The sequence below is a fragment of the Cebidichthys violaceus genome, unplaced genomic scaffold (assembly GCF_023349555.1).
Source record: "Cebidichthys violaceus isolate CVI_PGR_0920_01 unplaced genomic scaffold, fCebVio1.0.p SCAF_80, whole genome shotgun sequence".
Classification (NCBI taxonomy): Eukaryota; Metazoa; Chordata; class Actinopteri; order Perciformes; family Stichaeidae; genus Cebidichthys; species Cebidichthys violaceus.
In genome coordinates this window covers 526,614-554,326 of record NW_027176965.1, presented here as the reverse complement: position 1 = coordinate 554,326, position 27,713 = coordinate 526,614, and the positions used below count along the sequence as shown (strand labels likewise).

At 44.2% G+C, this 27,713-nt stretch overlaps 1 protein-coding gene across 2 annotated transcripts; it reads right to left on the bottom strand.

The window, feature by feature from the left end:
- Nucleotides 1–2,292: 2,292 nt before the first annotated feature.
- Nucleotides 2,293–27,103, bottom strand: LOC137866290 (dachshund homolog 1-like). Of its 2 annotated transcripts, XM_068702088.1 has the most exons (5): nucleotides 26,796–27,103; nucleotides 26,396–26,545; nucleotides 6,076–6,126; nucleotides 3,193–3,749; nucleotides 2,293–2,867 (listed from the first exon to the last, which is right to left on the bottom strand). In XM_068702088.1, the coding sequence occupies exons 4-5, from the start codon at nucleotides 3,741–3,743 to the stop codon at nucleotides 2,810–2,812; spliced, it is 609 nt and encodes a 202-aa protein (XP_068558189.1). In that variant the 5' UTR covers nucleotides 3,744–3,749; nucleotides 6,076–6,126; nucleotides 26,396–26,545; nucleotides 26,796–27,103; the 3' UTR covers nucleotides 2,293–2,809. The 2 variants fall into 2 exon arrangements, with proteins under 2 accessions (XP_068558189.1, XP_068558188.1); XM_068702087.1 differs by lacking the exons at nucleotides 6,076–6,126; nucleotides 26,396–26,545; nucleotides 26,796–27,103 and having other exon boundaries at nucleotides 3,193–3,956.
- Nucleotides 27,104–27,713: the final 610 nt, after the last annotated feature.

Here is a 27,713-nt window from a genome sequence, read left to right as displayed (position 1 = left end):
CTGCTGCATTTCTGCGCCCCGGCGTCGGGTAGCCTGCCCCCGCAAAGCAGACCAATGAGAGATATGCGATATCTCTGCACCCCCCCCCTCATCCACCCCAGTGTTATAATAACCTTTCAGAGAGTTCAAGTGTCACGCAGCAATAAGAACCTTTTCCATCCCACCACGGGGAGAATGAAAAGGAAAACAAGTAGCTGGAACAGAGGGCTCCTGGAGGGCTCCTGGAGAGCCAGAGTCTTAATGTAGGGGAGATTACTGGACCTGGATCAGTCTGGGAGCAAAGAGCCAACACTACTAATCTGGCACGAGAGTCCTTAGGAAAATGAAGGGGTCAAAAATGACTGGATTCCTCGTATGCTTAAAGATGAACAATAATTACTAAAATACCGTGCAGCTTATTGGGCAAAGTACAAAGTCCAACAGTCACTGTAGAAGTAAAAAATAAAAATGTTTAACTCATCACCGTAATAAAAAAAAAATACAAAAAAACATCCGACACTGCATTTCTGAGCAGCGTTTACCATTTAATGTGTTCAAAAAGAGTTCTGCTAAAGTAAGCATGGCGGGGAACAATTTGGTCGGAGCTTGTTTGTGTCCACATCCAAACTGGAACAGCGGGATGCAGCGGTGCTCTGTGATGCTATTCACATTCACACTGTGTGCAAAATGAGACCAGTGTTGTTTTAACACAATAGACCGTGGGAGGGGTGGGGGGGGGAGCTTGTGGAATAGTAAGACCCATTGTAGAGGAGGTATTATTCACTTCATTGTTACCACTCTGCCGCTGTATAATAAGAGTAGTGACATTGTGGTGATAGGGGCGAGATGAAAAGCCTGAGTGACCCAGGCAGCGGGGCTGTTGTTGTGTAACCCGAGCAGGTTAACCCGCTTATTTTATTTTATTTTCTTATACTGACAGCAAGTCGGTGCAAAGCCTCTCTTTTTGGACTGGTTTTCACCTGCAGGGCAACACGTGTCCTGTTTACTCCGACTGATCATTTTGTCGACAGCAATTTCGACGACAGGCGGTTTTAAATCCCCTCCACACACACACACACACACACACACACACAGCAAATAAAATCAACTCTTTTCTAAGTAACAGAAGCCTTTTATCCGGCGGATGCCTCGCCGCTCCGTGATGTAATTCTCCAAATGGGGCAGGCAGGCAGGCCGGGTCTGAGTGATTGATTTCAGCCCAGCACCGGGAGTACCTGGCTGCTTTCAGAGACAATTACGGTCCTGTCCATGTGCCCGTAATAGCCCACCACTTTAGCGTCATTAAAGCGACGCGAGGCACTGCATTATCCTTTAACCCCATCGCTGGCCATCCCCCCATTGACAACCCGGAGAGTTCAACCACATACTTTGTCACCTGAAGCCCCCCCACCACCACCACCGCACCAGACTGGAGGAGAGGATCACTGCACCGTGTGTTTCTCTCTACAGAGGAGAGGAGGAGGGGGGGGGGGGGGGTTCTGCTCCCTCGATGCTTTATGTAAATGAGCGCCAAAGTGCACAGGTGAGCCGTTGAGACGATTACAACGCCGATCGAAATGTGGAGCCGAAGAGTGTTTAGAGCGTTGTGTGAAGAGAGCATAAAGAGAAAATAAAAATGCAGGCTGCTCAAAAAAAAATTTAAATAAAATGTACTGCACAAGAGGAAAGCTGAGGAATTAAAGAACAATATGTCACTGTGATAATGTGCCTCTCTCTTCTGACCAGGCCCACTCTGCAGACACAGCAGATCTTTGAGGGTCAAAATGCATCCAACCTCCTCAGACATATGGATCTTAATGGCACTAAATGGTCTGTGTGTGTGTGTGTGTGTGTGCATGTGTGTGTGTGTGTACTTGGAATACTAAGCATGCGTCTAAAAAGTCAGAATTGAGTTTAATCTCACACTATATATATATTTATATTTTTTCCCCCAAAAGGCTGTATGCTTATACACCGAGATAACCAAAGTGACTCAAAGTGTTTATTGCTATCCCCCACACTGAAGTGAGCCTTTCCATCATATTTGCATTTCCAGCTCATTTCTGGGTAGCAGATCAATATGGAATCAATCATAGTGACAGGTGAGATGGTAAATTTGACCAGGCTGAACCATCCTGCGAGACTGAGCGATACATCAAAGCCAGGAGCAACAGGACGGTAAAAAATGGCTTTTAATCAAATATTGATCCTCACTTTAAATCACCCCCCCCCCCCCCCCCCCCCATATTAAAACGTATAAAACCTCAAAATATTTGATTTGGTAATACGGGTTAATGCATTCATCTCCACGCCTTTTTGCTTACTGCGTGTGAATTTGCTTGTTTAATATAAATCAAGGCCGGCTGATAAAAAGGCAGGTCTAATGTGTGTGTTTGCGTGGCGATTATCCCGAGCACTTACAGGCTTCACACACACACACACACACACACACACACACACACTCACACAGGAGTCGTGAGTGTACTGTTAAAAAAATGTACTGGCTGTCAGTACTGAGAAAACAATTATTACACTAATGAGATATAATTCTGATAATCGGGGTTTGTCTTGTTTACTTAAATTCTAACTCAGAAATTAAAATGCACTGGCCCTGTGGCAAGAACATAATAATAATAATAATAATAATAATAATGCAGAAGAAAATGAGGTTGTTCCAAAGTTCCCTTGAATCAGGAGGAATCACGGTGACGTGAGGAGCCTAACAGATGGCCGTGCTGTTATTTGTGACATCGCCTTTAGCTGTGGCAGCTCTACACTTCTTGAAGTTTATTCAACAGCGTGGTGGAACTCGGCCGAGGTGTAGCCTACATTATCGATTCACTCGTCCCGCGGTAGACAGGCGATCCATCACGGCACAAGCTTTTGCCCTGCACGTGTTTAAAAAAAAAAACTTTCACTGTAAACTTTGTCGGTGGTGGTGGTGGTGCGCTCCGGCCTCTCTCCGTCCACACGGACACACCAGGAGCACATTGTAGCAAACCCACGCTCACGCACACACACACGCACACACATTTTTTTTTTCTTAAGAATGATACATTAATGTCATCGCTGGAACCACTTTTTTTTTTTTGTAAAGAGAAACATGTCTTCCCTTCCTTGCTCCCTCGCCTTTACGCGCGGCGTGTCCGTGAAGACATTTAGACCCACAGAAGGAAAATAAATCAATCTGCCGCACACGAGCTGCCCGCTTACCTCGCGTTGGTGCAGTCGTTGTACAGCGTCTCGAAGTCCTTCCTGGAGATGAGTTTACAGCGGTTCACCCCGGGCTGGATGGCGCCGAGCCCTCTGAGGATGCGGACCTGCTCCACATTGCACACCACCGGCGTGATCTCCAGCCGCTTCAGCTTGGTGTAGACCGTGTGCAGTCCGCCGACCAGGTGCTTCAGGAACAGGTCGAAAGCCTGCGGCAGGCAGATGAGCTCGCAGCCGTCCACGGTGAAAGAGGCCACTTTGGCGCCGCGCAACTCGACCATCTTGCACTCGTTGTTCTGCGGTATGTTCTCGACGGGCGACGGGGTCGAGTACACGGGTTTGCCGGGCGGCAGCGCCGCGTTCGGGATGCCCGGGCTGCCGGTGGCGAGGAGCTCCGATCTGAACAGGTTCTGTCCGGGCGCGGACGGCGGCGCTAGGGATGGAGACGGCGACGAAGTTGTCGTCGGCGGGGACGTCGTCAGGGTGGGAGTCGAGATCGGAGGCGGCGCGACCAGAGGAGTTGGTGGGATCAGAGCAGCCGGTACGGCCATGGTCACCTACAGGAGGGGGAAGAGAGTAGCCGAAGTTCAAAGTAGAAAAACCCAGCCTGCCGAGACACCGCTAAATGAAAGAATCCACGAGAGTTTAGCTCCTCGGATAAGTTGTGAAGTAAAAAGGAGCTGCCGAGAAAAGGCGTGCTGAGTGAGGGCGTTGGGGGGGTGGGGATGGGGGGGCTGAGCGGCGGGACAATGATCAAAGATAGGAGGAGGAATGACAGGAGGAAAATGAGCTGAAAAGTGCAGCTCCGCTCTGTGGATGAGTTGTTGTTGTCACACGGTACAGAAGGGGCGGAGCTAGGGGACACGCAAGCCTTTGAAGAACAGCTATGTTCCAGTCTGTTCCGATTGTTTCTTCCACGTTAGAGAAACACGATCACGTCGGATGGTACGCGTGAACAAATTAGAATGTTTATTTTATACATGTGTGACTGTGGTCAGTGACAACACACGGGTTACACCTGCTGTCAGTGTTCAGGGTGCACGCGATCTGTGAGAGAGGGAGGGGAAGTCCAATTGAATTATCTCTTTATGTTTATTGTATTTACAGTCAAGAGTGGCTACTGGCTTTTTGTATGGAGTAACAGCATGACACGACATGAGGCGACGGTGGTTTCTACACGACAACGATTAGATATAAAAGTGCATTTACTCACTAAAAGTTTGACCGTAATCTCCATCAGGATGCATTGTAAACGCTCCATGTCGTGTTGTGCAGCGCTTCATGTCAGAAGTTCTAATAACTATTGTGTTTTTGTGTAAGAGGCAGCAGTGTTACAGTAGTCAATGAACTCAGATGAGCTGTAGATGAAGAGGCACTAGTGAAACCAAAACCTTCATACTGCCAGAGCCTAATATACTTAATCTGAAGTGGTGTGAGAACACAGGCTAATGCAGTTAGCATAATAATACATACATAATAATAAAATCAACATTTAAATACACTGTTTTTGGGTGTCTTGCTATTGCAATGCCAACCGTTGCCTCTGCACACATATAGTGCCCAACCTGCAGGACAGAGCAGCAGCCTGTTGAAGGGTCGCACTATGTCACCATGCAGAGCGCTGAGCCCAGCTCAACCCGGCTACTTTCAACTCAACTCAACTCAACTGTCTCCCAGCCTCAGACGGCGCGGCAGAAAGAGGGATACAGTTCAGAGAGGGAGGAAGCGCAGCGCTGGTATGGTGGAGGTGGGGTCGCGTACAATAAGAGCTCACGTAGAGCTCACGCATGTGTGCGACCGCTGGAGCGCGTCATGAATTACAATACCTCTCCCACCAGATCGACCCGTCGGTGTAAAACACTGAACTACGCTGGATTGTTCCAGCGTGCGCATCTCATTAACAGATCTATTGAGAGAAACAGAAATATTCAAATGTAGTCTGCGGGAACCTTGTTTGGAGTTTTGCAGAAATTAAACTTATGTATAAAAACTGTCAGGGCTTTTTTTTTTTATCTTTTTGTCCCCAATTTGCTAGCGCTCATTAGACTGCATTACATTTCCAAATAACCAGTTCTACTTAAGCTTTGCACTGTTTGTTTTTTTTAATTCAAAAGTTGTCTATTTGCTGTTAGAAGTATGCATTTTGCAGAGTACTTTCACACTGACCATGACTCCTCTTTAAGTGGAGTGAGTGCGGTGCACATCAGGGAGGCGGCTGCTCATCACAGCCTGCGTTGGCCTTAATATTCCGTGTATTGCTGTTGTCCTGTTGTGTCAGATCAGCTTTAAGATAAGCAGTGTGCCGCTTTCAAAATTATCATTCAGGGAAAGAGGTGGCTTGTAGTGTAAAATCAATAGCTGCTTAAAATTCATTGCCAGGCAATCCATTTGCCCTTTATGTTGCTAACCTTTCACTTAAATATGCACCATATTAAGATTTCATTATATACAATGAATGTCACAACAGTTTGCCCACTATTTCTCTTGTTTGCATGGGTTAACTGCAAATCATTGTGCTTGTAATGTCTGGAAAAATGACTTTCATTAACATTATGCAGGGGAAGAGAAAAGAAAAAACCAGGCAGAGTTGCCTAATAGGTATTAAAAGGCACCACAGGATATGTGTGATGTTGGAGATACAGACGGCCTTTCAACAGGCTGGGTGGGCAGCATGTGACCCCGGTTATGAAAACACAAAAATAGAGTCCGTGAACTTCGTTGTTGTAATGCAGAAATCACTACTAATTGTAAAAAGCACGTTCGGGATCCTGTCCTTAAAGGCAGCAGCTCACCAAGGCCACGTATTACTTTGTCACTTTGTTCTTTTTTTTCTTCATGGGAATAAGTTGTCTCTGCAAAAAGAAGTAGCTGGAAATTTCGTACCGCGAGTGAAGTTCCCAGCGCTCGGCAACGCCGCCGGTGAACGGAGTTCTCCTGAAAGCACACAGAAGTACAGTACATGTGGACGAGATTGCGGTAAACAAATGACCGTGTCAAAACGTAATCACCCGGCGTGATGAATGGCATCAGGAAAGTGTTTCAAAATGTATGGATACGGGACAAGACTTGTGTATGATCAATGACACAGTATATTGTTTGATGTCATAATTTATTCACCCCATAAAGCTTTGATAAAACAATGTTGAAAAGCAATTTAAATTGAATTCATTTAAATGTCAATTCTCATGGTTAGGATTTTTCTATAATTGGCTATTTAATTAAAATAATTTTCATAGTCATTAATACAGCCCGGCAACTTGTGGCGCACTGACGTGTTTTAATTACATGGTATTAACAAAATTGATATGCTTTAGAAAGCACGGTGAATAAGAAATAATTAGACCAATCATACATCATCCTCTTATGGACGTTAAGTGTATCACAATATAATTGATGAACTTAAAAAACAAGAGAGATAAATAACTTTAATTGAAGCGAGTTGGTGTACAGAGCCGGGAACAAAGAATCATACCCACGACGTATTATATTTCAGAGGCAATTCATTATCTGTAACATCACTTAGCTCTCGGTGCCCAGCACTCTCCCCTAACCTATGATTACATGACATTTGAAAGCAGTGATACTGTGTCGTCTTTTAAAACGTCCTTTTACCTAGTCGGCATAAATCTTCAAACTGCTTTTCCGCATGGGCAAGCATGGGGGGGGGGGGGGGGGGGGGCAGCTTCAGACATAAGAATCATTTAGATGCTCGGAATAAAGCACTTATTGATCATGAATATTTGTTTCTCCAAGGTTACGCTGCCTTGACCCCATCTATCCTTAGCCACCCGTCCAACACAAACATGCCACTTGGGGTGAGGGGGGGTGAGGGAGGGGATGGGGGGGGGTGTCAGGGAGCACACTGATGGTGGAGGGTGTGTGATAACTCTCCCCACTGGCCACTGATTTCTGCTCTAATTACAAATAGCAGCGTAGGGCTTCTGTTGAGACGCAGCTTCTGCATTCCTCCGTACAGAATCACCACCTTTACAGTCACGACCCAGAACATATGGAGTATTCTATGAGAGCGGACACGACTGGGAATGAATCAGCAACGAAGTCGAGGACTCGATTAGTCATTGGAGTCCCTTTTTATGACAAAACTGCAAACATTCTATGATTCAAGCTTCTCAAATCAAATTTGCCGTTTTATTTTCCCGTTTTCTATCATTGCAAATGAAATCTCTTTGTTATTTGGACCGATGCGTTTGAAAACAGCAGCGTGGACAATCGGAGGATTACTCGATAAGAAAGCCCTCGTCTCCACAAAAGCTGCAGCTCTGCTCCACAGTTGTTGCCCAAAATATAAATTCACCAACCAGTTTTACAGTCAAAGTCAAAGTGTAAAACAACACACATCGACCAGAGTGACCAGAGAGAAGCCTACAACCCAAAAATCAGAAAATAAAGATTAAGAAATCAGCAAAGGAAGACGGAGTCCACATTTAGTGAGAATTCTGGGAAATTAAGTCGACATCAACTGTGTCTTTGACGTTCTGCACTTGCGTATAATCACAATGCCATATTTAGTCCCAGCATCTCTCCGCACTCTTACAGTAGACAGGCGTGCATTGTAAATACGGGCGATTTAATCTTCCCCCTCTTGATGCAACTGTCACAAGGGCAGGACTCAGACGCAGCTGAGCGAATGCAACGCTCCTCCACACAAAGTATTGGAAATAACAGCTCTCTGGTAATGTGACTGCTCAAAAGAGGAGCAAATGGAGTTCACTTTGGTTTTCAAAGAGCCAGCCTCACACCCACAATTAGAGCAGTCACGGCCCACGTCCCGCAGCACTTCATTTGATGCCGCGCAGCCTCCAATATAACCGGGGTGCAGGAAACAGAGAGATTTGTGGATATCTAAATTGCCAAAGCAGAAACCTGTATAAACAGCGGTAATTACCGGGCCATTGACAGTCTCTCGGTGTTGTGCTCATTCTGCCACAGCCGCAGTGATTAAAATGAATCCTCATCGACTTCTCCATTAAAGCGCTGGCAGGAGCGATCCCGTGACCTTTCCCCATTGATTGAACATAACAATCACAATTCAATTGTAATGCAAAGAGAACATTTGTTATAATGTACACGAGATGCATGAGCCATTTCCTGGGAGCGGGGAAGGGTAATCAATGGAGTGACTCTTGGCGTGATGCAAGGAGAATGAGGCTGTGTTTGCGGGGCCCTAATTCACACAGCCCGCAGTGTATGATGGAAGCCAATGATATGCATGTAAACGCTCTGATTTCGCTCTGCTCATTGTTCAACGGGATAACAACAAATCCTGATTTCTCTGTCCATAAAACGCTAACGGCCCCGGCGCCGCGATGATTGGCGGGGAAACGCACGAGCACACACAGACGCGCTTCGGGTTCACTCCCGAGATCGGAGTTTGATTCGTGCGCGGCGTCACGTGGCGAGATCTCTCCTGGATCGTCCACGACGCTCATTGAGCGAGCGCACGCGTACAGTAGGAACAATCTGAGACGCATCCGTGGCCCTCTGTGCGATGCAGCGGCGGTCGGGCAAGGACGAGCTCGTGAAGGCGTAATTACCGATGATCGGCTAAACGCACAACTCGCACAATCCTCGTGACGAGAAAAGCACGATAGGCACAACGAACCCCGTCACCGTTCAATCCCTCTTTAGAAGCTACACTCGATCATGTCTTTCAAAAAAAAAAAAAAATGCCTTATGAAGAGTGTATGCGAATGATGTCCTTAAGGGATTTCTTTTTAGAATCAGGAGATTATAGTTTACACGGACATTAAACAGATTAAACCAGTCAGCTCTCTAAAGGCAGTTTATCTAATGGAGAAAATGTGGTATGCTAATTGAGAAATTCCGATGGTAAAATTATATTTAAATCTCTCTCTCTCTCTCTCTCTCTCTCTCTCTCTCTCTCTCTCTCTCTCTCTCTCTCTCTCTCTCTCTCTCTCTCTCTCTCTCTCTCTCTCTCTCTCTGCTGGAGGATTTCAGTTTGGCTTGATGAAATCAAATGGCTAATCACAGCCATAAGCTGTGAGGCGTTAGCTGAGTGAAACAGTGTTTGCCGTGCTAAAAGGTAATTGTCTCGGAAAACTTCATCGATGACAGATTCAATTCCATTTAGTAAATGTTTAATAAATGCTGTACAAACAGGCGGCCCCGTATCTCGCTGCGCTTAGGAAACAAAGGGAAACTTTAATTGCTTTAATCATCTCCGAGCTTTGACGTTGTTATTGGCCTTAAAAACAGCAGTTAACAGAACCTGTCCCGCCGAGGAAATTGAACCACATTTGGAAAGTGATCCGTAATTAAGATAGGGGCGTCCCGACGCCGCTCGGCCCGGGCAAACTGTTGTGACTATAGGAAAAAACATTCAGAGTCACACAAAGCTATTCAATTAACAGAAGGACCCAAGAAAAACAACCTCCCTATTATGTATCACTTACTTTAATCAGATCGAAAGCGATTGTATCCCTTTTTGAAAATCCCTGAACACAAACATGTTAATTAACAGATAGGAGGGTGGAAAGATGTATTTTTCATTAGTGGGTGAAATAATGTTCCCCTTTAACATCAAGGAAAATCAACTGCTTACTGCAGTTAAACCAGTCAGCGGTGTAAATTCCCTGCCAGCATTTTTATTTAAAACCTCATTAATGTGTTTCAAGCCGGCATAGCTGTACCTTTAATCTGCACTAAAAGGAAATAATGCGTTTCCTGCTTTATTTACCAGCCTTACTTAACAAGTGTTCCTGTACAATTAGAATTGTTAATAGATCTGGAAACAAAAGGACTTTGAAGGTGGGAAAGTGCTGACATTATTTCACAGGGGAAAAACACTCCTGAGAAAAAAAGATGTGCTGTAAATGTAGTTTCCTGGAACACAGGCGCACTGCAATGTTGCTCCCTCTCATTAGAAATGCCATGCACAGGACGTAAATCAAGGCCCGTAAAACATTTCATTGCCACACAACACTAAATTACACACTGGCTGGTTTGCCACACTGATTGTGTTTAAACATTGTAATTTTACTTTATTCCCATTAAATCTATGCAGAGTTTTTACAATCCATAAACAGAGCATCTGTAATAAAAGTTAATAAATGTCAGGATTTGCATTTGGGAGGGGGGGGGGGGGGGCTGTGCTACATTTTTTTTTGTTGCAAATATCAATCCATGAACCTTTCAACATTTCATCAAACAAAATGCTAATTGTACCTTTAGGAATTTAGAAGACAAGTGACAAGAAATGAGATGCGACGTCCTTTGGAATCAGGAGATCAGCTGAGCTGGAATGCATTACAGCTGAGCTGGAGCAAAGTGGAGGAGGACTGTGACAGGATGGATGTCCATGTAGGGAGATGGAATCCGGCACAGTTTCCTAAATGTTCAGGTGTAATTGAGTTTCAGTGAAGTACTTTCCATTAGAGCCTTGTTTGTCAGCCCGTTCTCGTTGGCTACGGTTTCTTCATCTCCTCTATTTCCTCTTATTCTTCTTATTGTGTGATATTGATATATGACACATTGAATCATAGCAGATGCTATTAGAACCCAGGGTTTGTACCTGACCCGGGCTCACATCGGATTACTGTATGTGTGTATGTAGCCTACTGTGGGCTGTGTAAACAGCCTAATAGCTGCCGTGTGACTCTTGTCAGTTCAATTATTCAGTTATATTTGTTAACTATAATAGATAGATAATAGAGAATAGATAGTGGAGATAGTAATAAATAGTGTCAGGTTGACCTTTTGTTGAATGCATTTGAAGACATTAGCGACTGCTTATTAAGATCTATTACATAGTGATCGTGTTCTACCTTAGTACTAAGGAACTACAAACTCTACTTTTGATGTCCCGATCTGAACAAGTTATTCGCCCTGATCCTGTAACAGTGTTTTGGTTTCATGAGGAGCTAATTGATTGTGAATCTTCCTCTGAATGTAAGGCAACATGGAGCCGTATCTACTCTTAATTTCATAGCCTTTATAGGGTAAGGTAGCTAATTTGGTCGGTTAATTGCAGGTCTTAACCCATTGTTTTGTAACCAGTGTAACGTTAGCATGGTAACGTGGTGGAATTAGCAAGCTATCATTAGCTAGTTAACTAGTGAGCCGCTAAATGAGTGAAATGAAACAACCGTAAGCTTCATCTTGTCACAGCGTAGGGAAGCACACTGCTATCTCCAGATCATCATTAACACTCACTCTCCAGATGTTGTAATGGGCTGCTAGCTGGATTTCCAGTCCACAGAAAGGAGAGAACAGGCGAGGGGGGGGGGGGGGGGGGTATGATAAGAGGGCATTCATATTATTTTAATTCATGATGTCGATAAATACCAATCGGTCGAACCTATCTCAGAGTTAGCCTTTAAGATTAGGGCCGATGAAAAACAGTAGATGCTGTTTTGAGTCATTTTTAACCATAGCATGCTTATTCTTCAAAATTCGATAAGAAATTTCAATATCCGCCCTAAAGCACATCCTGCTTTATGGTCTGTTTGACTCTAAATGGAGCATAATGTAGTAAATGAACATCATGCTGTATTGAAGAAGACTGTAAACTAGAGATTGAGACCATAAACTCATGTTTACAATGTTTACTGAGGGAATAAATCAAGAGAGAAGTAGAGTCATTTTAGACTAGACTTCTATACAACCACAGGAGTCGCCCCCTGCTGGACACTAGAGAGAATGCAGCTTTAAGTTCACTCTTCAGAACAGGAGGTTGCCGCCTACTTAAAACACGTGTTAAGTGTGCAGTTACTTTTTAATGTGCATCACTGGCCAATACCCAGCTAGTTAAGTTCAGCCTCTGATACCGATCCAGTACATCGGCTCATCTGGTCATTAACATAGACGCCGAGAGACAAACTTCTAATTACTCCACTGTCATGCCCGCCAAGCTGAGGAGAAGCTGCTCACCAGAAACATCAGCTGCAGGCTGTAACAACGGAAGGAACCAATGCTGCGTCACATTGTCCGTGTTCGTGTTCAGTAATCATGATCACCGTATGATACCGATATCACGGTGCATGATATGATACTAAAATGTTACATTATGAGTTGTAACATTAAGGAGTCGTTCTTCATTTTAGCGTCGGCGCTGTAATACATCAATAAGTGTTCGCAGGGCGGCACCATGTGCCGTAATATCTCTCCGTTTGCAGAGGGTTACTATGCTCGGCTGACTTAGTAAACTATGCGTCCAACAACAATGATTATTCATGTCATTCTTCAAAGGTCCTTGAGAGGATCTCCATGCAGCAGCGACTCACCCTTTCCTATTAATTCAAGCTTGGCTAAGATTGTACCATCTGGGCCCTTGTACTTCGTGATTAATGCCGACGAGTTGATTCATATGTGCAATTGGAGTTTAATAAACAAGGATTTCAGAGTTAAATGGCACATACAAATGCTTGGGATGAACTCGTTCATAGCACCTAATTTGTGTTCCTGGCAATAAAGCCCACTCATAATTGCTCACTACAATCGTCTCCCAGATACACAAATATGGGGATTTTGTGATTAACATAATGTGTTTCTTCCAGAGAGGGATTAATCCTACAATTCTAAGATGCCTTCAGACATATGTACATAAGATTCTTTATTTGGTCCAAATTAACTTACTACTGGGACAGCGTGATTATCACTGGCACAAAAACATAATTACTGTTCATCATTGTACAGATTAAGCACCAACAAACTTTTCCCTTTTTTAAAGCGGTGTTTGTACTAGACGCCGTGGCTTTGCAAACAAAATTAACTTTGTAATTCGTCTCCTGCTCACATTCTCTTAGTCTGTTTCAATGTCACAGCGTTCGATGCAGACTTCACACAGGAAGGCTCCCGGGCTGCTGATGGCGTCCCGATGTGACACGGAGGCGCCACACAACAGTGACCTCTACAGGAGCACAGAACACATCAACTGGCTCATGCTTACTGTGGTGTGGAGGCACTGTAGCAGGGCTAGCATGCCCCTGCATGTCCCAGGGATGTTTTCACTTCATGGACCCCAACGCGGATGCATTAAGCGCCTAATCTAACAGATGCTGTTGTGCAAAAGAAAGACCTTTGTCACTGATGTACTGCGGTGTTAGATCAAATGTTAAAAGTGTGAAAGTCGTTTTACACTGTAAAGTCTATGATATAATCATGAAAGAAGATGAACCTTAAAGGTCCCTTTGGACACATGAGGTTTCACATTTAAATACCGTTGATGTCTAGTTGTTCTATAAGCTGCATAGAATAGAAAGATCCCGATGCAGACGGACATGACGGCGAGGTGCAAACGCAAACAGGTGAGGCTGCAGCACATCAACAAGTAATGCCCCTCTGCCTTCAGCCGGAGACAAAGAACAGTGCCGAGCAGTGTCTTTAGCGGGGCAGAAGGGGGAATGGGAGGGCGCCAAGCCCCGCAGACCACAGCCAAGTGCAGGATCACGGAGGAGGAATGAATGATGCTCTGATAAGGCACAGAGTAGAGAGGGCAGACCAAACAGGAAAACTAAGAGGGGAGAATGTGCGGGGCGTTCCCGGCCCGAGCAGGAAAATGTGCCGATACCAATGTGCTGCTTTCTTTTTTTTCCTGTGTTGTGTAATGTTGTGCTGCATGTTTTTGTAACTCAAAGAAGTAAATCGCTGAGAACATCCCCGTTCAGTTTGAGCAGCATGAACAGAACTATGAGGCCCACGGACCGTTCAAACCTCTTCAAGCGCTTTCATTCAGATTCTGTCTTCTGACATCACAAACAAGGTCTGGGATTCTCCTAGTTTTACAGCCAACATAAGAGTCTTGTATCAGGAAATCCTGGATCCAGAGCACTGCCAGAATCTAATCCCACATCTGTCCGCCAAATTCTGCGCCGATCTGTTGAGCTTTTTGAGATATCAAGCTGACGGGGAGGCAGAAAAAATGAACCGTCTTTGTGCTTCTTTGGTGGAAGCAATAAATCCACGCAACACTTTTACTGCAATTCAATGTATCTGTTACAGACTTCTGAAGCGGTGACGGATACTTTCATTAGTAACAGATTAACTAACATCGAAGAACACGCGTGGTAAAGTGCGATGTGACGTGTGGAGGCAAAACATGCGATTCTTGAGAAATGTGCTCATGGCACAACTGCAGACCTTAAAATGCTAAATTAGTCGTTTGAGAACGGGGCCAGAGGAGAGGAAGAAGAAGAGGAAAAAACGGAGGGTAATCTTCCTCTTTTCCCACACAAGGGACCAGGAGAACACAGGCTATGTTGTACCCCCCTCTCCCTTCTACCCGAGTTCTCCTTTATGTATTCAAATTCACTTCAGCAGCATAAAATCCTCCCAAGAGACAGCATTGTCCTCCTGCTTGTCCCTTGGGCTTGCCATCTCCCAGTAACATCTCTTCACTCCACACAATTTAGCCCAGCTAGAGCAGACAGACGGCTTCTTCCACAGTAGCCTCTTTTCAAATCATCAAATGCGATTTAATGAAAATTAATTAAAAAGCTTCTTTTTTTTTTTTTAAAGCTACGACTGAATGCATGGAATGTTTAAAGGCTTTGTGCACATTACTCCCGTTTTCAGTTGTGTTTTTTTTCTTTAGTGTGGCCGTCTGAAACAAATGCACTGAATAGCCTTTCACTGGTTTTATCCCCTGAATAATAATCTCTGTTGTGTTATTATGTGTGAAAATAAAGGGCACGCACATTTTTTTTTTTCTCTCTCTCTGTCTCGTTCGCATTCAGGGAACTGAGAATAGCAAATTTTACACCGATGGCTGAGCTGCAATTGCGGTTACAAATGTACGAACGCTACACTTTCATAATAACGCGGTCCAAATGCTTCAAAAGGCGCGTAGGTCTGCTCTGGTGAGCTTGAATGTGTGGTCCTTGGTGCATAAAGTAAGCATAAGGCCAACTCTATAGCAAGCGAGGGCTTTACCGAATGAAATGAAAAGCCCGAGGCATCGGAGTTAATACATTAACACAGGGGAGGACGAACAGACAGAAATACTAAGGAGCGGAGAGGAACAAATGATAGAGAACAGTAACGGAATTATTATTATTACTCCGGCTTTTATTTTGACAAGTCTTCCTCATTAAAGGGGTGAGCATAAGTCATAGTCTAAAGGTGTAGATATGTAATGTTTTAGGTAAAAATAAGTGAATATAAAACAGAGAAGTGGACTTATCTCTCTTCACATCGTGAGGGGTTCTACCAGAGGCTCTCTCTCTCTCTCTCTCTCTCTCTCTCACACTCACACTCACACTCACACACACACACACACACACACACACACACACACACACACACACACACACACAGCACACAGCACTTTTGTGGAAGTGATTCCAAAGTATTACAATATTATCATATCTATTCACTGCTGGCATGATGCAAATGGGCTCAATGACATGCTTGCCTCTACAAAACTCTCCCACAGGGTTCTAATAAAACAGTACAATTTCCCACTCTCCCCCCCCCCCCTCCCCAGAAAGGCACCAGTCTGCGGCCCTGTGATCTGCTGCAGACAAAATGAGACGCAGCAGCTACAACAGAACTGAGACGCAGTCGGAGTATTCCCCGCGCTCCTCGAATAGATAATGCTTTTTTTTTTTTCCCTCTCCCTCCCCTTCACATTCCTTTATTCTTTCAAAAAAGAATGCATCAGAGGGCAAATATTAATTCTCCTCGTCATATGGAGGAGCCTACGCAAGTGGCATACCAGGATGGGCTTTTGAATGATTAAGGGAACAACACATAAAGGGGTTCCTCGCGGCGCTTTGAACTTTCCGCGGAGTTCTGAGAACTCCCCACTTATTCCCCGACTCTGCAGGAGACTTGATGTTAAAAGACAACGTTAATGAAAGCTCTGTAACAGGTAGAGACAGAGGGATTAATGCAATCTAAACACGGCGAGCCTCTCACAACTGGCTCTGAGTAGTGGGTGGATTGGGGGGGGGGGGCTGGACCACTTTTCCTCACTTTCCCTGTGTCCCCCCGCCATGAATCTCCTTTAAAAGAAATGCCAATAGATCCGATCACCTAATTCTCTCTCCTCTCCTCTCCTCTCCTCTCCCCTCCCTCCCTCCACAGGCCCCGTGAAGATGCACGTGTGTTGGGGGGGGGGGGGATCACTTCAAGGAATGACATTGACTGGGGATGTGCTGACTTGCACCACTGTTTTGCCTTTTGATGTGGGAGATCAAATCAATGTACACGGCGCTCTCCGAGCGGGCGGATTGGCATTAGCCTGAAGGTGCGCTCTTGCCCCTCGATCATTAGCAGCTCGCGTCTCGACTCTCCAAATAATCAGGATTTACTGATAGGTGCAAAAACAGCATAACATTTGAGATGGAGGGTAATGCAAGGCTGTCATAATGAGACTTGCACCTACGCCAGCCACACACACACACACACACACACACACACACACACACACACACACACACACACACACACACACACACACACACACACACACACACACACACACACACACACACACACACACTCCGCCTGACACCGGCATTTGTTATTGGTGTGAGCGGCGTTATTTGTCACTGGTCTGGTGTGCGATGGTGCCTTCACATGGAAAATACCACGATGAGACCTCCTGAGTGCTTAAGTCAGATGGATGGAACGCTCTTGAACACTGATAAAGGTTGATTTCGGGTTGTGCCAACATTATTGTGGGCAAACTAATGCAGAATAATTGTCATATTTCGTCCCGTCAAAGGACCCGCAACAATGATGTATTCGGCGCCGCAGCGTTTACCTCTGCGGCGCGAGCGAGAAAATTAAGCACGTGGCGTCAACGTTTGAGCGTATTTCAGTCGACTCTCTGACACGTGCTAAAAAGAGACGTGCTCAAACAATAACTGTGTAAAGAAACTATTGGGGGGGGGGGGGGGGGCGACTTTGAGATTAGAAAGACATAAGGATCTTGGCGGTGTATTTCCGCCACATTTGAATTCACACTGTTTGCCTGTAACTTCATGCTAATGATCAAAGTTGAGAGGGCGGGGGGGGGGGGGATTCTCCTGAGTGCATGTTATGAAGATGAGATGAGGAGAGAGGGAATGGGAGAGGGAGAGAGAAACTGCTTTGCTACCCTGCTTTGAACACTTTTTTTTTTACACTTTCCAACAAGCTTTGTTTTTTAATTGGCTGAAATTAATCTTAGGGATGTAGATGCCTGATTTGCATTCATTAAAACCCAACCAAAAGAAGTCATGCTTAATTCCAATCAAATTTGCTTAATTATGCATGGCGAGATATTCCCAAATGAGCTGTGGATTTTTGTTAGGCCCTTCTTTTTTTTTTTGTTGTTGTTTCCTATAGCAAATAAAATGTAATGAAGCTGTCTTTTTTTGTGTTTTACTGAATGTTGAGGAGCACACGAGGAGCACCTTGAGCCCGGGCTGAAAACAATATTACTGCTAAAGTAATTATAAGAATCTGCATTTTTCATTGTTAATTGTGGATGTCAGCGTCATTAATTTTAATTTACGGCAGGCAATAAAATTAAGAATACTTTGTGCTGATGTTTTAAATCATGCCTGTGAAGGGGACACATAATGCAACTTAAATCTCAAGTAGATATTGATTGGGGTGGATGGTCTTTTCTATGAATCTTAAACAGGCAGACGCTGGGAATCTGCTTAAGACTTCACTTTTACGAGTTAACTCCGGCACCAGATAGCACAAGTGCAATACAATTAAAGAAGTGTCAGTTTATGCACACGCACGCAGATGAGCGCGCACACACACACACACACACACGCGCACGTGCACTTAATCAGCAAACTGCATGACGACAGAATGATGTTGAACCAGATAACGGTCATAAAGGAGCGAATGAGATGCAAAATAATCAAACCGTGACCAACTTCTTCTTCAGCATAAGAACAGACACATCCAGATATAATAATGCCTTTTCTCGCCAGTTGGTCAATAGTCCTTGTTTTCATATTTTGACAGTCATATTAATTAGATTGTCTGACATTGTTTGTGCGGACAGAAGGAGAGCAGAGTGGAGGAGTTTGAGGTGCGGTACTGTACGGCATGCGGGTCCATGGGGGATGACATTATGTGTTTCTGCTCCAACACTTGATTTATAGCTTCATTTGGACCGCGGTTGTACGAAACACATCCTGCTGCTGCAGGAGCTTTAGTGCATTGTGGTCTGAAAAACAAAGGAAGAATAAAATTGATCTTTTCTGGACACACACAAAATCAATGAGTGGCTATTTCCTGTTTCATGGCATGTTAGTCCAACTGACTTGCTCAATCCTTGAACCCCTTCCTTGTGTCCTCGCTGCCGGAGAGGAAAGGTCTTCGGAGGTCAGTGGAAACTTCGGATGATGTCATTTCGGATCCTTTTTGGATGAGAGAATTTTTGTTTCCGCTCTCGGGCCTTGACCCTTTAAAAAGTTTGTTTGCTCATCATGACCGACAGGCTTAATCCATCTTTCGTTAAAAATATGTTCTCTGTTGACTTTTGCCTCCTTTTCTGTGAAATATCACTGAGGCGACTATCGCGATGAAAGGGAAGACGTCTTGAAACGTGTGGGATGATCTGGCGAAACGGCTCGCGCTCCGCCATTATTCCAGAGGATGTGTTTGTACCTGTTGTACAATGCGTTCTGTTCTCTAACAAGGTGATTGTGTTTCCAACACAAAAGGACTCCACAGTGATGTTCAATTGTTCTCCTCTCGCGCTGGCTGCTGGCCAGCGGCTCCTTCATGACACATGGAGCTGGTGCACTATCAGCTCCCCTTCTCCTCTTCCTGTCTGCTTTCCTGGCTGGTGACTGAAGCAAGTCACTCTAATGCAACAATGATGGTGATTTCACTCTGCTTATTGAAGCGGGTAAGTGCTTAAGCAGCTGCTTGTACTTTGATCCAATTTACTTCCTGAATGTGTGCTTCCTCATGCACGGTAAACAGGCCTGCCTGAGTTGTCATTAGTTCAAAGCCGAGGCAAAATAGTTCACGATTATTGTTTGCTATTTATTTGTAATTTTTCTGTTGTTCTCCACTGTTAACAGAAGCGAGTGAGCTTCAGTGACAGGCCCTCTCTGTATTTCAGGCATCACTTTGCGCTTTGTGCCGATGGCCGTAATTCAATATTGCCTGCGGAGCTCTGGAGGTTGAACGGGAAGAAGAAAAAAAAAAAAAGCCGTATGTTGAATACCGCAACCTTTAACATCATTGTGTGCTTGACTCGTCCCCAAGGACGGGACGGATAAAAGACGATCAGTAAGAAAATTGATAGCACTGATTTAATAAACATCCTCAAAATGATCTCTGTGACCTGCAGGTACGCGCCGCAGTCACTCGCACTTCGCCCGGGGTTAAAGAATCAAGTGAGATGATTCATTTGAGTGACTGAGGTAGTTGAGTTTGATGGATCATTCCTAAAAGCATCATTGCTAATCTTCGGCTCCTCTTTTTTAGGTTATTCACAGATCAGTGAGTTTTCCGGCTAATCCCGGGACCTGACGCTGCTCTTGTCTGTGTACATGGTATTCATCATGCTCTGACAGCGAGAGTCCTTCAGACGACAAATAACCTTCAGAGCGCGGAGGCAGGCGAGCGGTAGGTGTGCAGTTATTTTGGATACATTTCACAGTGGAGTGGGAAAGCTGCACGGGGAGATGTATGGTGTCCTTGTTGGGCTCGGAGAGATGGACCCCTCTCCGTTTCCTGGCATAATCATTCTGAGCCTCAGCCATGCCTTCGACAACTCAATCAGACAGCCCTCTACCTGTAAAGTGGCTGGGTTGATTTGATTGCCATTTTTATTGGATCCCGGTCACATAAATCAAACCAATGGGGACGGCTGTACAGACGTGACCACTCGTCATTCGCTAGTAGCCTTGGAAACATTGTTTCGGGGGGCCGCGCGGCTGTCATCGGAGGTAAATCAGGGGTCTGAAGTTTCTTCCCTCCAACACGGGAGCGCGGAGTTAAATCATCTTGAAAATTGATGTCGCTGTGCCCAAGTGTTTTCACCTATCCCCCTGGATAGAGTCCCATCAACTGGTGACAATGTCAGCACTTTTACCCTTCTCTCAAAAAGAAAAAGATGTTTCCCGTCCTGCGGGCCTCGAGGCCTGCTGTGGCTGATAAGAGCTCTGCACGTTTTAATTTTGATCTGCTCGTTTGAAATGCGATACAACATTTCGCTGCTTATCCAAACAACTAGACGGTTTAAAGTTGAACTGGCAAAAAATGAAATGAACTTTTGGAAAGAAAATGTGCTGCCAATTTCGGATTTATATCTCGCCTCAGTTGCAATCAGCTGAATCAGACGGTTAGGTCTATTTGCATTGAGTGCGGCGTAACATAAAGCAGGCCTCCATTCTCAGCGGTAAACTCAGAGACCCCGTCTTTGAAACTTAATTCATTGCTCATCGCTGAGCGCTGTCTGGTGAGCTTTTTGATTCAGTGTGAACTGATTAAGTCTATCATGTCCACCAGCGCTTACAGTGGGAACATATTACATTAAATACAGGTAGCTAATTTCCTCCGCTGCATGGGTGAGTGGGAGTATGAATGGAAGTGATGTAAAATTAATTTGGACCTCTGAAATTTTGATCACGGTGAGGCTATTTTGGTTCTCGTGATGACAAGTAATCGGGGGGGGGGGGCTGTTGCTTTCTAACCCAGCGCAATATCGCCGCGTTTGCCTACGGGGCTTTCAGGATCAATTTCATTCAGCATAAATATCACTTGATCTGTAAAACAAATTAGAAATAATAAAAGCGATACAAAAAAATGCGCCCGAGCTCTATTGAGATGTCCCTCCTAGCCATGTGTCAAGACTGAAGACATTAATGATACACGGGAGGAGAGAAAATTACCATCTAGGATACGTCCGAACCAGTAAACTGGTAAACAAGCTGGCCGTTAGGAGTGGGGATGATTTGAATCAACAAGGGTGAACAGATATGGATACTCGGCGCATTAGTGTTAATAGGAATAGATTATGGAGGGATTTCGTGGAGTGACCTTCAGTGCACTAATTGAAATAGTATTCCGAGTCAGCAGTGGAGTAATCAACTTAAACACAGAATCATAAATCATCATGAATAGCGCTGTCACAACCAAGCCATTAGCCTCGTGTTTTCTCCCCGGCAACCTCATGGAAATATCTGCCACACCGATCCGTAGGTTAATAGGAACAGAAATGGCATTTAGAGTCTATTTGGATCAAATGTACTGCGGGCTTGAAAGTAGAACTTTGCTAATTTGCAGGTAATGTGAATTGATGTAGTAAGGGTCGGGGATAGTTGGGGCGACGAGTCAACGCGGCAACTCTGCGGTGAAAGAACGCGAGGGCTTGGAGAGAGAGCCTCGGTTCGTGACAAGTCTCCTCTTCTGCCGTACGGTGTGTGAGACCAAGGCGCCCAGCGGTGGCTTGATACCTTATCAGGAAGGGCTTGGGTAATCATGTTTGCTTGCTGTGACCTTTGTCTTCTGTTATTAATTATGGCTGACAAAAAAAAAAACGCAATAAATTGTGGGACCTTAGAGCCACGCTCTGAGAACGTGCAGGGAGCAACTTGGGCGATCGTTGCGCAACTCATCCCGGCACTGTGTTGGTGCGCGATGTCGCCGCTTGTTACATACGTTCTATACGATGCCTAATCCACATAATGCAAGATTATTTACTTATTATCGCTTAATGCCACGTGTATTTAAAGCATCAGCACAGAGTGCTTTGTCAAAGTTTACAACATCTATATCAATATCAACAAGTGCCCTCGCAGTAAATAGCTTTTTAATTGCAACTAAAGTGAACGAATTAGATACTAAGCAGTCGGTTAGCGTCAGTGAAACGTCTTTCACACAACAATACCCAGCAAACTTGTCAGAAATGCTGATAAGAGGGCCGATCCTGGGCGCTTACACGGCATTAATCAAATAGCAGGTCTAATTAAAAGCGCTTTAAACAAAGCCTTTTTTTTTTTCTAAATGTTGCTCAGGTATGGCAATAATTTTTGATCAGCCAAGCCTGGAAGACAAATAATTAGAACTGCCACGGCGGCCTGATGAGTGATGTCAGCATCTCCGAGTGACCTTCCCCTGCTAATTAATTTTCATTCCAGGGAAAAAAGACCCCGTTGTTGCACATTATTAATTGAGTTCATGAAAAGATGCACCTGATTAATTTTTGTTGATAATACTTGTCATTCTGGCCGCCGTTCGTAATCATTTTATGGGTTTTCATCTTAGTGTTTTTCAAAGTTGATCTAAGTCATCTCTGCTGGAGATTAATTCGTCCAAAGTAGAGCTGTCCCGTCCCAACAGACAGTCGGGCCTCAGTCTGTCTCACTTACATGCCTGGTGAACACACGGTTCCACTTTATCGGCCTTTGTTTATTCTAGAACACATTTATAGTGGGCACACTGTGAGAGTAAGTGACAATAATTAACCTCACCAATTAATGATTAACTTTTATTACCAAACCATCTTATGAATAAATAAAAGAATGCCACTACAACATTAAACTAAGCTGCCATGTGAAATAAAGTTGAGGCATCATAATCCTTTATGTCACAATCCAGCGGGCCTGTTGCTGGATGTGTAGTCATGTATTAAAGTAGATAAAAGTACGCGCCACAGTCAGAAAGAGAAACCAGCAATATTTGATGTGGTTCCCCCAAACTTATGGAAAAGTTAGAGTTGTCACCACGCTCTTTATGGGTCAACCTGACTCTCAAGTCTGTCATATCATATAAGATGGTAATGAAGACACTTTTGTTTTTCTTTTTATAAAATCTGATAAATTCAACACAACCACCTTTCGCAAATAACACAAGAATACCTGCTCAGAACGGACGCAGAGTAGTTTCCTAAAAGCTAATATAAAATGTACAAAACGTTTGTAAAAGTGAAGTGAAACTGTTGCGGGGGTTTTGTGAAATGTAACGTGTCAGATTAGCTGGGCGTCCGGACTTTAAACAGCCCTGCAATAAAGAAACGTGGAAGGGAAATACAATCCAGGAAGACCAATTTGAGTAGTAGATCCAAGAGTTTTATCAGACGGCAAAACACTGCACAGCGGTTTAAAATACTACGAGACTGTCTATTACAACACGCTCATGAGATAAGCTTCAGAATTACCCCCGTTCAAGTTACATTGCCGGATGATGTTGCATTGTGTTGCGGCGAGAACGGGGGCCAGGTTCAACGACGCCGGTAACACGACCTCGCATTTTCTCTGCAGTGCCGGCGCGTTGGCCTCATTCTGGCTGGTAAGATGATGGAGTTCAGGAGGAAGCCGGCACCATGTGATACTGATGTGCTGGCGCAGTCCACAATTTGTCCCCAAAAGCTGGCAGCAGCCTCCGCCTCTGCTGTCGTGAGCTGTGCTATTTGTCACAGAGGCAGCAGAGATTCTTCTTAAGGAAACATGAAATGTGTGTGACAGTCGGGTCTGAGGTCCGATAGCTGCGCTGAATACGGCATCGGATCCGCGTTACTGGTGTAGCGGCTTTCTAGAGTTAATAACTATGAACTTATTTCATCTGTTAACGAGTATTACCTTGACATTATTTGGGGGCAGCTGGCCAACACTCTCGAGCCAGGTGGCGCGGACGCACTGCGCTGACGAGGCGCTGCAGCCGCTTTGCTCTGAAAATCCCAAACACTGTCATTTTAAAGCATGTTGTAACGGTTAGGATGTTAGTATACTAAAACATATCACACACTAAACTGTGAGGAACATACACTTGGTGTAGGCTGTTCCCCAAAACAAAATGCATGTCTTTCCTCTGTGGTGCTGTTTATCAATCTGGATTGTTTGGGTGTGAGTTACCTAGTGTCTTTTTGGAGATAGTGTTGTTATAATCCTATAGCTTGATAGGTTGCATGAGTCCCAGTTTGTGGGCCCCACTGGCTAGCTATTAGCGGTGGGAATCACCAGAGGTCCCACGATACGATATTATCACGATAGTTAGGTCACGATACGAGATTATCACGATACTTAGGTCGGGATACGATATTATCACGATACAATATTATCACGATACTTAGGCCACGATACGATATTATCACGCTACTTAGGTCACGATACGATATTATCACAATACTTGGGCCACGATACGAAATTGTCACGATACTTAGGTCACGATACAATATTATCATGATACGATATTATCACGATACTTAGGTCACGATACGATATTATCACGATACTTATGTCACGATACGATATTATCACGATACTTAGGTCACGATACGGTCTTATCACAATATTTAGGTCACGATACGGTATTATCACGATACTTAGGTCACGATACGGTATTATTACGATACTTAGGTCACGATGCGGTATTATCACGATACTTAGGTCACGATACAATATTATCCCGATGCTTAGGTCACGATGCGATATTATCACGATACTTGGGTCACGATACGATATTATCACGATACTGCGATATGCTTAGAATTGCGATAACATATATTGCAATATATTACAATTTATTACCTTTTTTCAACCGCAAATAATGTTTTATCTAATAAGATAAAGTTTTCAGTCTGTTCATCTCACTTCAATCATTTTTATTGCCGCAAAATGGGATTGTCAAGCAGACAGTCTGACCAACACTGTCATAAAAACCTGTCATAAATGTTGCATGCACCTGACAAACTGTTTGTATTACAGTCTACATAGTACAACTTAACTGAATGCAAACGTGTGAGGACAGCTGTACTATTACAGGTATTAACAATGCAACAAAAATGCAGCATAAGAAGACAAAAACCTGGTGGTTGTAACCTTCTAATATGGGCGTTGCCGTTCAGTTAGCGGGATACCTGCATGTGAAGTGTTTTGCTCACCCGCTCAATCTGGCCTCACAACGGGCGTTAAATCTGCCGACAGCAGCCAGGCTCATGGGGAGAGTGCGGCGCGTAACTGGCTTTTTCAACAGAAGCACGGTGGCAAACGTCCGACGCCGCATTTCTGATTTCTTTCTCCGATGTCTCCATCTTTGTTTTGACCAACTTCCTACCAATCACGCTGACCTCAGCAAAAAACTCAGCACCATCTAGTGGACTGAAAAAGCAATTGATTTTATTTTTCTAGTACCAAAAAGTTTATAGTTTATATAATAAAAGATCGATGCTTGGCTTCCGTGTATCGAGACAATATCGCCACGCAAAATATCGCGATACTATGCTGTATTGATTTTTTCCCCCACCCCTACTAGCTAACGGGCGCCGCTCTGCATGGCGCTCATACAGCGGTTACAGCTGATAACGCCGTCCCGACCCACGGTGTCATCGCTCGCTCGCTCCCTCCGGTTCCCCCTCAGGTCAACACTATTTACTCTGTCAGCACTGTTGCCGTCGTCTGCGCCGTTAGCACCGTTAGCTTCTAGCCGCCAGCCCAGCCGTCACCGCGTTGAGAGCCTTGTGGAGACAATCCCTCAAATCACAGAAATGCTCTGAATTTGGAAATTAGCAGCTTTTACGTCAAGTCCACTATTTTGAGCAGACAGACAACAGAAGAACGACGGAGTCACATAAATCTTACTAACAGGTCCATTAAGAGCAGACATCAGCAGAAAAAAATCCACAATAGTACATTTTACCAATAAAATGGTATTGCACCATCACTGAACTGTTGTTCTTTAGTTCAACAAGAGCAAAGCACTTTACCATGAATGACTATATTACTATTAACAGGCTGACAAACAGGTGTCATGCTAACCAACTTCCGCTAAACCCTAAAATCAGTTACTTTCCCCACAGCGAAGGAGCACCTGTGATGCCGCGAGGGAGAAGGCGGTGAGGTTGTGTCACCTCATGCAGTGAAAATGTAATCACCCAATAAAGTATTGTGAGCCGTAAAGGTGAATCAACACCTCTCTGTCACAGTCTCAAGAAAAATGTCATATTTTAAGTTTCACCAAGTTAGGATTTATGGCCTTGTGCCGGGTGGCATTAAATTGTACAAGAGGCTATAATTTCTGGTGGCTGACTGTAAAATATTTGGACTGTAAAATGTAACTATTTGAATATGGTCAATGTTCCATCACATCGCCTTTGCATCTTATCATCCTGACCAAACTTTCTGCTAAACCAGTACATCTTAATATATAGCAATAGGCTGTCCTGTTCCCTAACGTCAGTGTGATGCTGGTTTTACCTAAACAGGAAGAAAAAATTAAACAGTGAAAACAAATGCTGTATATCATCTCCTGTACTTACCACAATGTTTCAAAGTTGTGCCATGGCAGGTCCTCCGTAAGCATTCTGTAGAGTGCTTCTTGCGGTCTGCTTTGGGTGTAGCAGTCACGTATTTTTTACCAAAGTATGAGTGGAAAAGTTAGTCTTCATAGAAGTCAAACAGGACAACCCCTGAAAAAAACAACACAATGACATTTTAGGTTGACAACTTAACGAACTTACTTTCATTCAGTATCAGCTTTTAGGTTAGCTTTAACATTACCCATCCAACAATGTCTGCAACATAGTAACGTATCATGTATCTCCAAATTAGCTCACAGCTAACTTTAGCTTTAAACCAACATTAAACTGACATAATAACACCGGGTTAATTTAACTTGTATCTAACTTTTTAAGCTAACGTTACCTTAGCTAACGTTACCTTAGCTAACGTTGGCTCCGCAGGTCTTTCGTACACTTGTGGTAGTTGTATTAGCTAAAAGCCAGGCTTGCTATTTTACAGGTGAATAGTTTTAAAGCTAACGCGAGCTAAAACTAGCATTTTATGGCGTTACAGCAAGAACGGACCGTTCTACTAATAAAGCCGTAAATATTCGTGTCACGCGCGCAAAGAAGGCGCACTTCCGTGAAGTGTTTGTTTGCATGATGGCGGCCGGAAGTGAACCCTGCTCCGACTAGCTTTTCTTTTAGGGCTCCGGAGGTTCAGCAGGACGTCAAAACACGCCGGGGAGAGCCCGACGGTGCCGTAGCTCAAAGGAAGGGTCAGCTGACACACGGTCACGTAGTTTGCCTGGTGCAGACACCTGTGGGCCAGTTGGTGTATCGTCTCGCGCTGACCAGAAATCAGATCGTCATCCTGATTTGTAGATTATGCAAATGTCACACAGACCACAGCTGATACCATGACACATTACCACCATAACACTCACAGTGCTTATATACTTTTTTTGTGAGAAAGTGCTGTAAATGAAACAAAATGTGGGTATTATTGACAGGTTGGCTTGATATGGGGGGGGGGAAGCAATGTGGGGATTTGCACAAATGCTGTATTTTTGTCATTTTACAGCTCATAAAAGCAAAAAGTTTAAACTCGTCCATCAGAAGACTACAGTAATATTTGCTCGACTGTCCCCACATATAATATTTATTAAATACGTATTTTCTAAAGATAAACTGTATCATCATCATACCCAGTGCTTACTTGAAGTCATTCTAAAATAAAATAACTTTGATGTAACGCTAGAATAGTAAATAACAGTTTGTACAACAGATCACCTGAACACCGTAAAGCCTCAATCACCAATCAAATGGAATTTGATGTTACATTTTATTTTTGTCT

What these genes read in the sequence shown, in the direction of transcription:
- LOC137866290 (XM_068702088.1), bottom strand. Translation starts at nt 3,743, where the DNA reads ATGGCCGTACCGGCTGCTCTGATCCCACCAACTCCTCTGGTCGCGCCG. An exon ending in AACGACTGCACCAACGCGAG is followed by an intron (nt 2,868 to 3,192) that starts GTAAGCGGGCAG and finishes AAACACGTGCAG; the next exon opens with GGCAAAAGCTTGTGCCGTGA.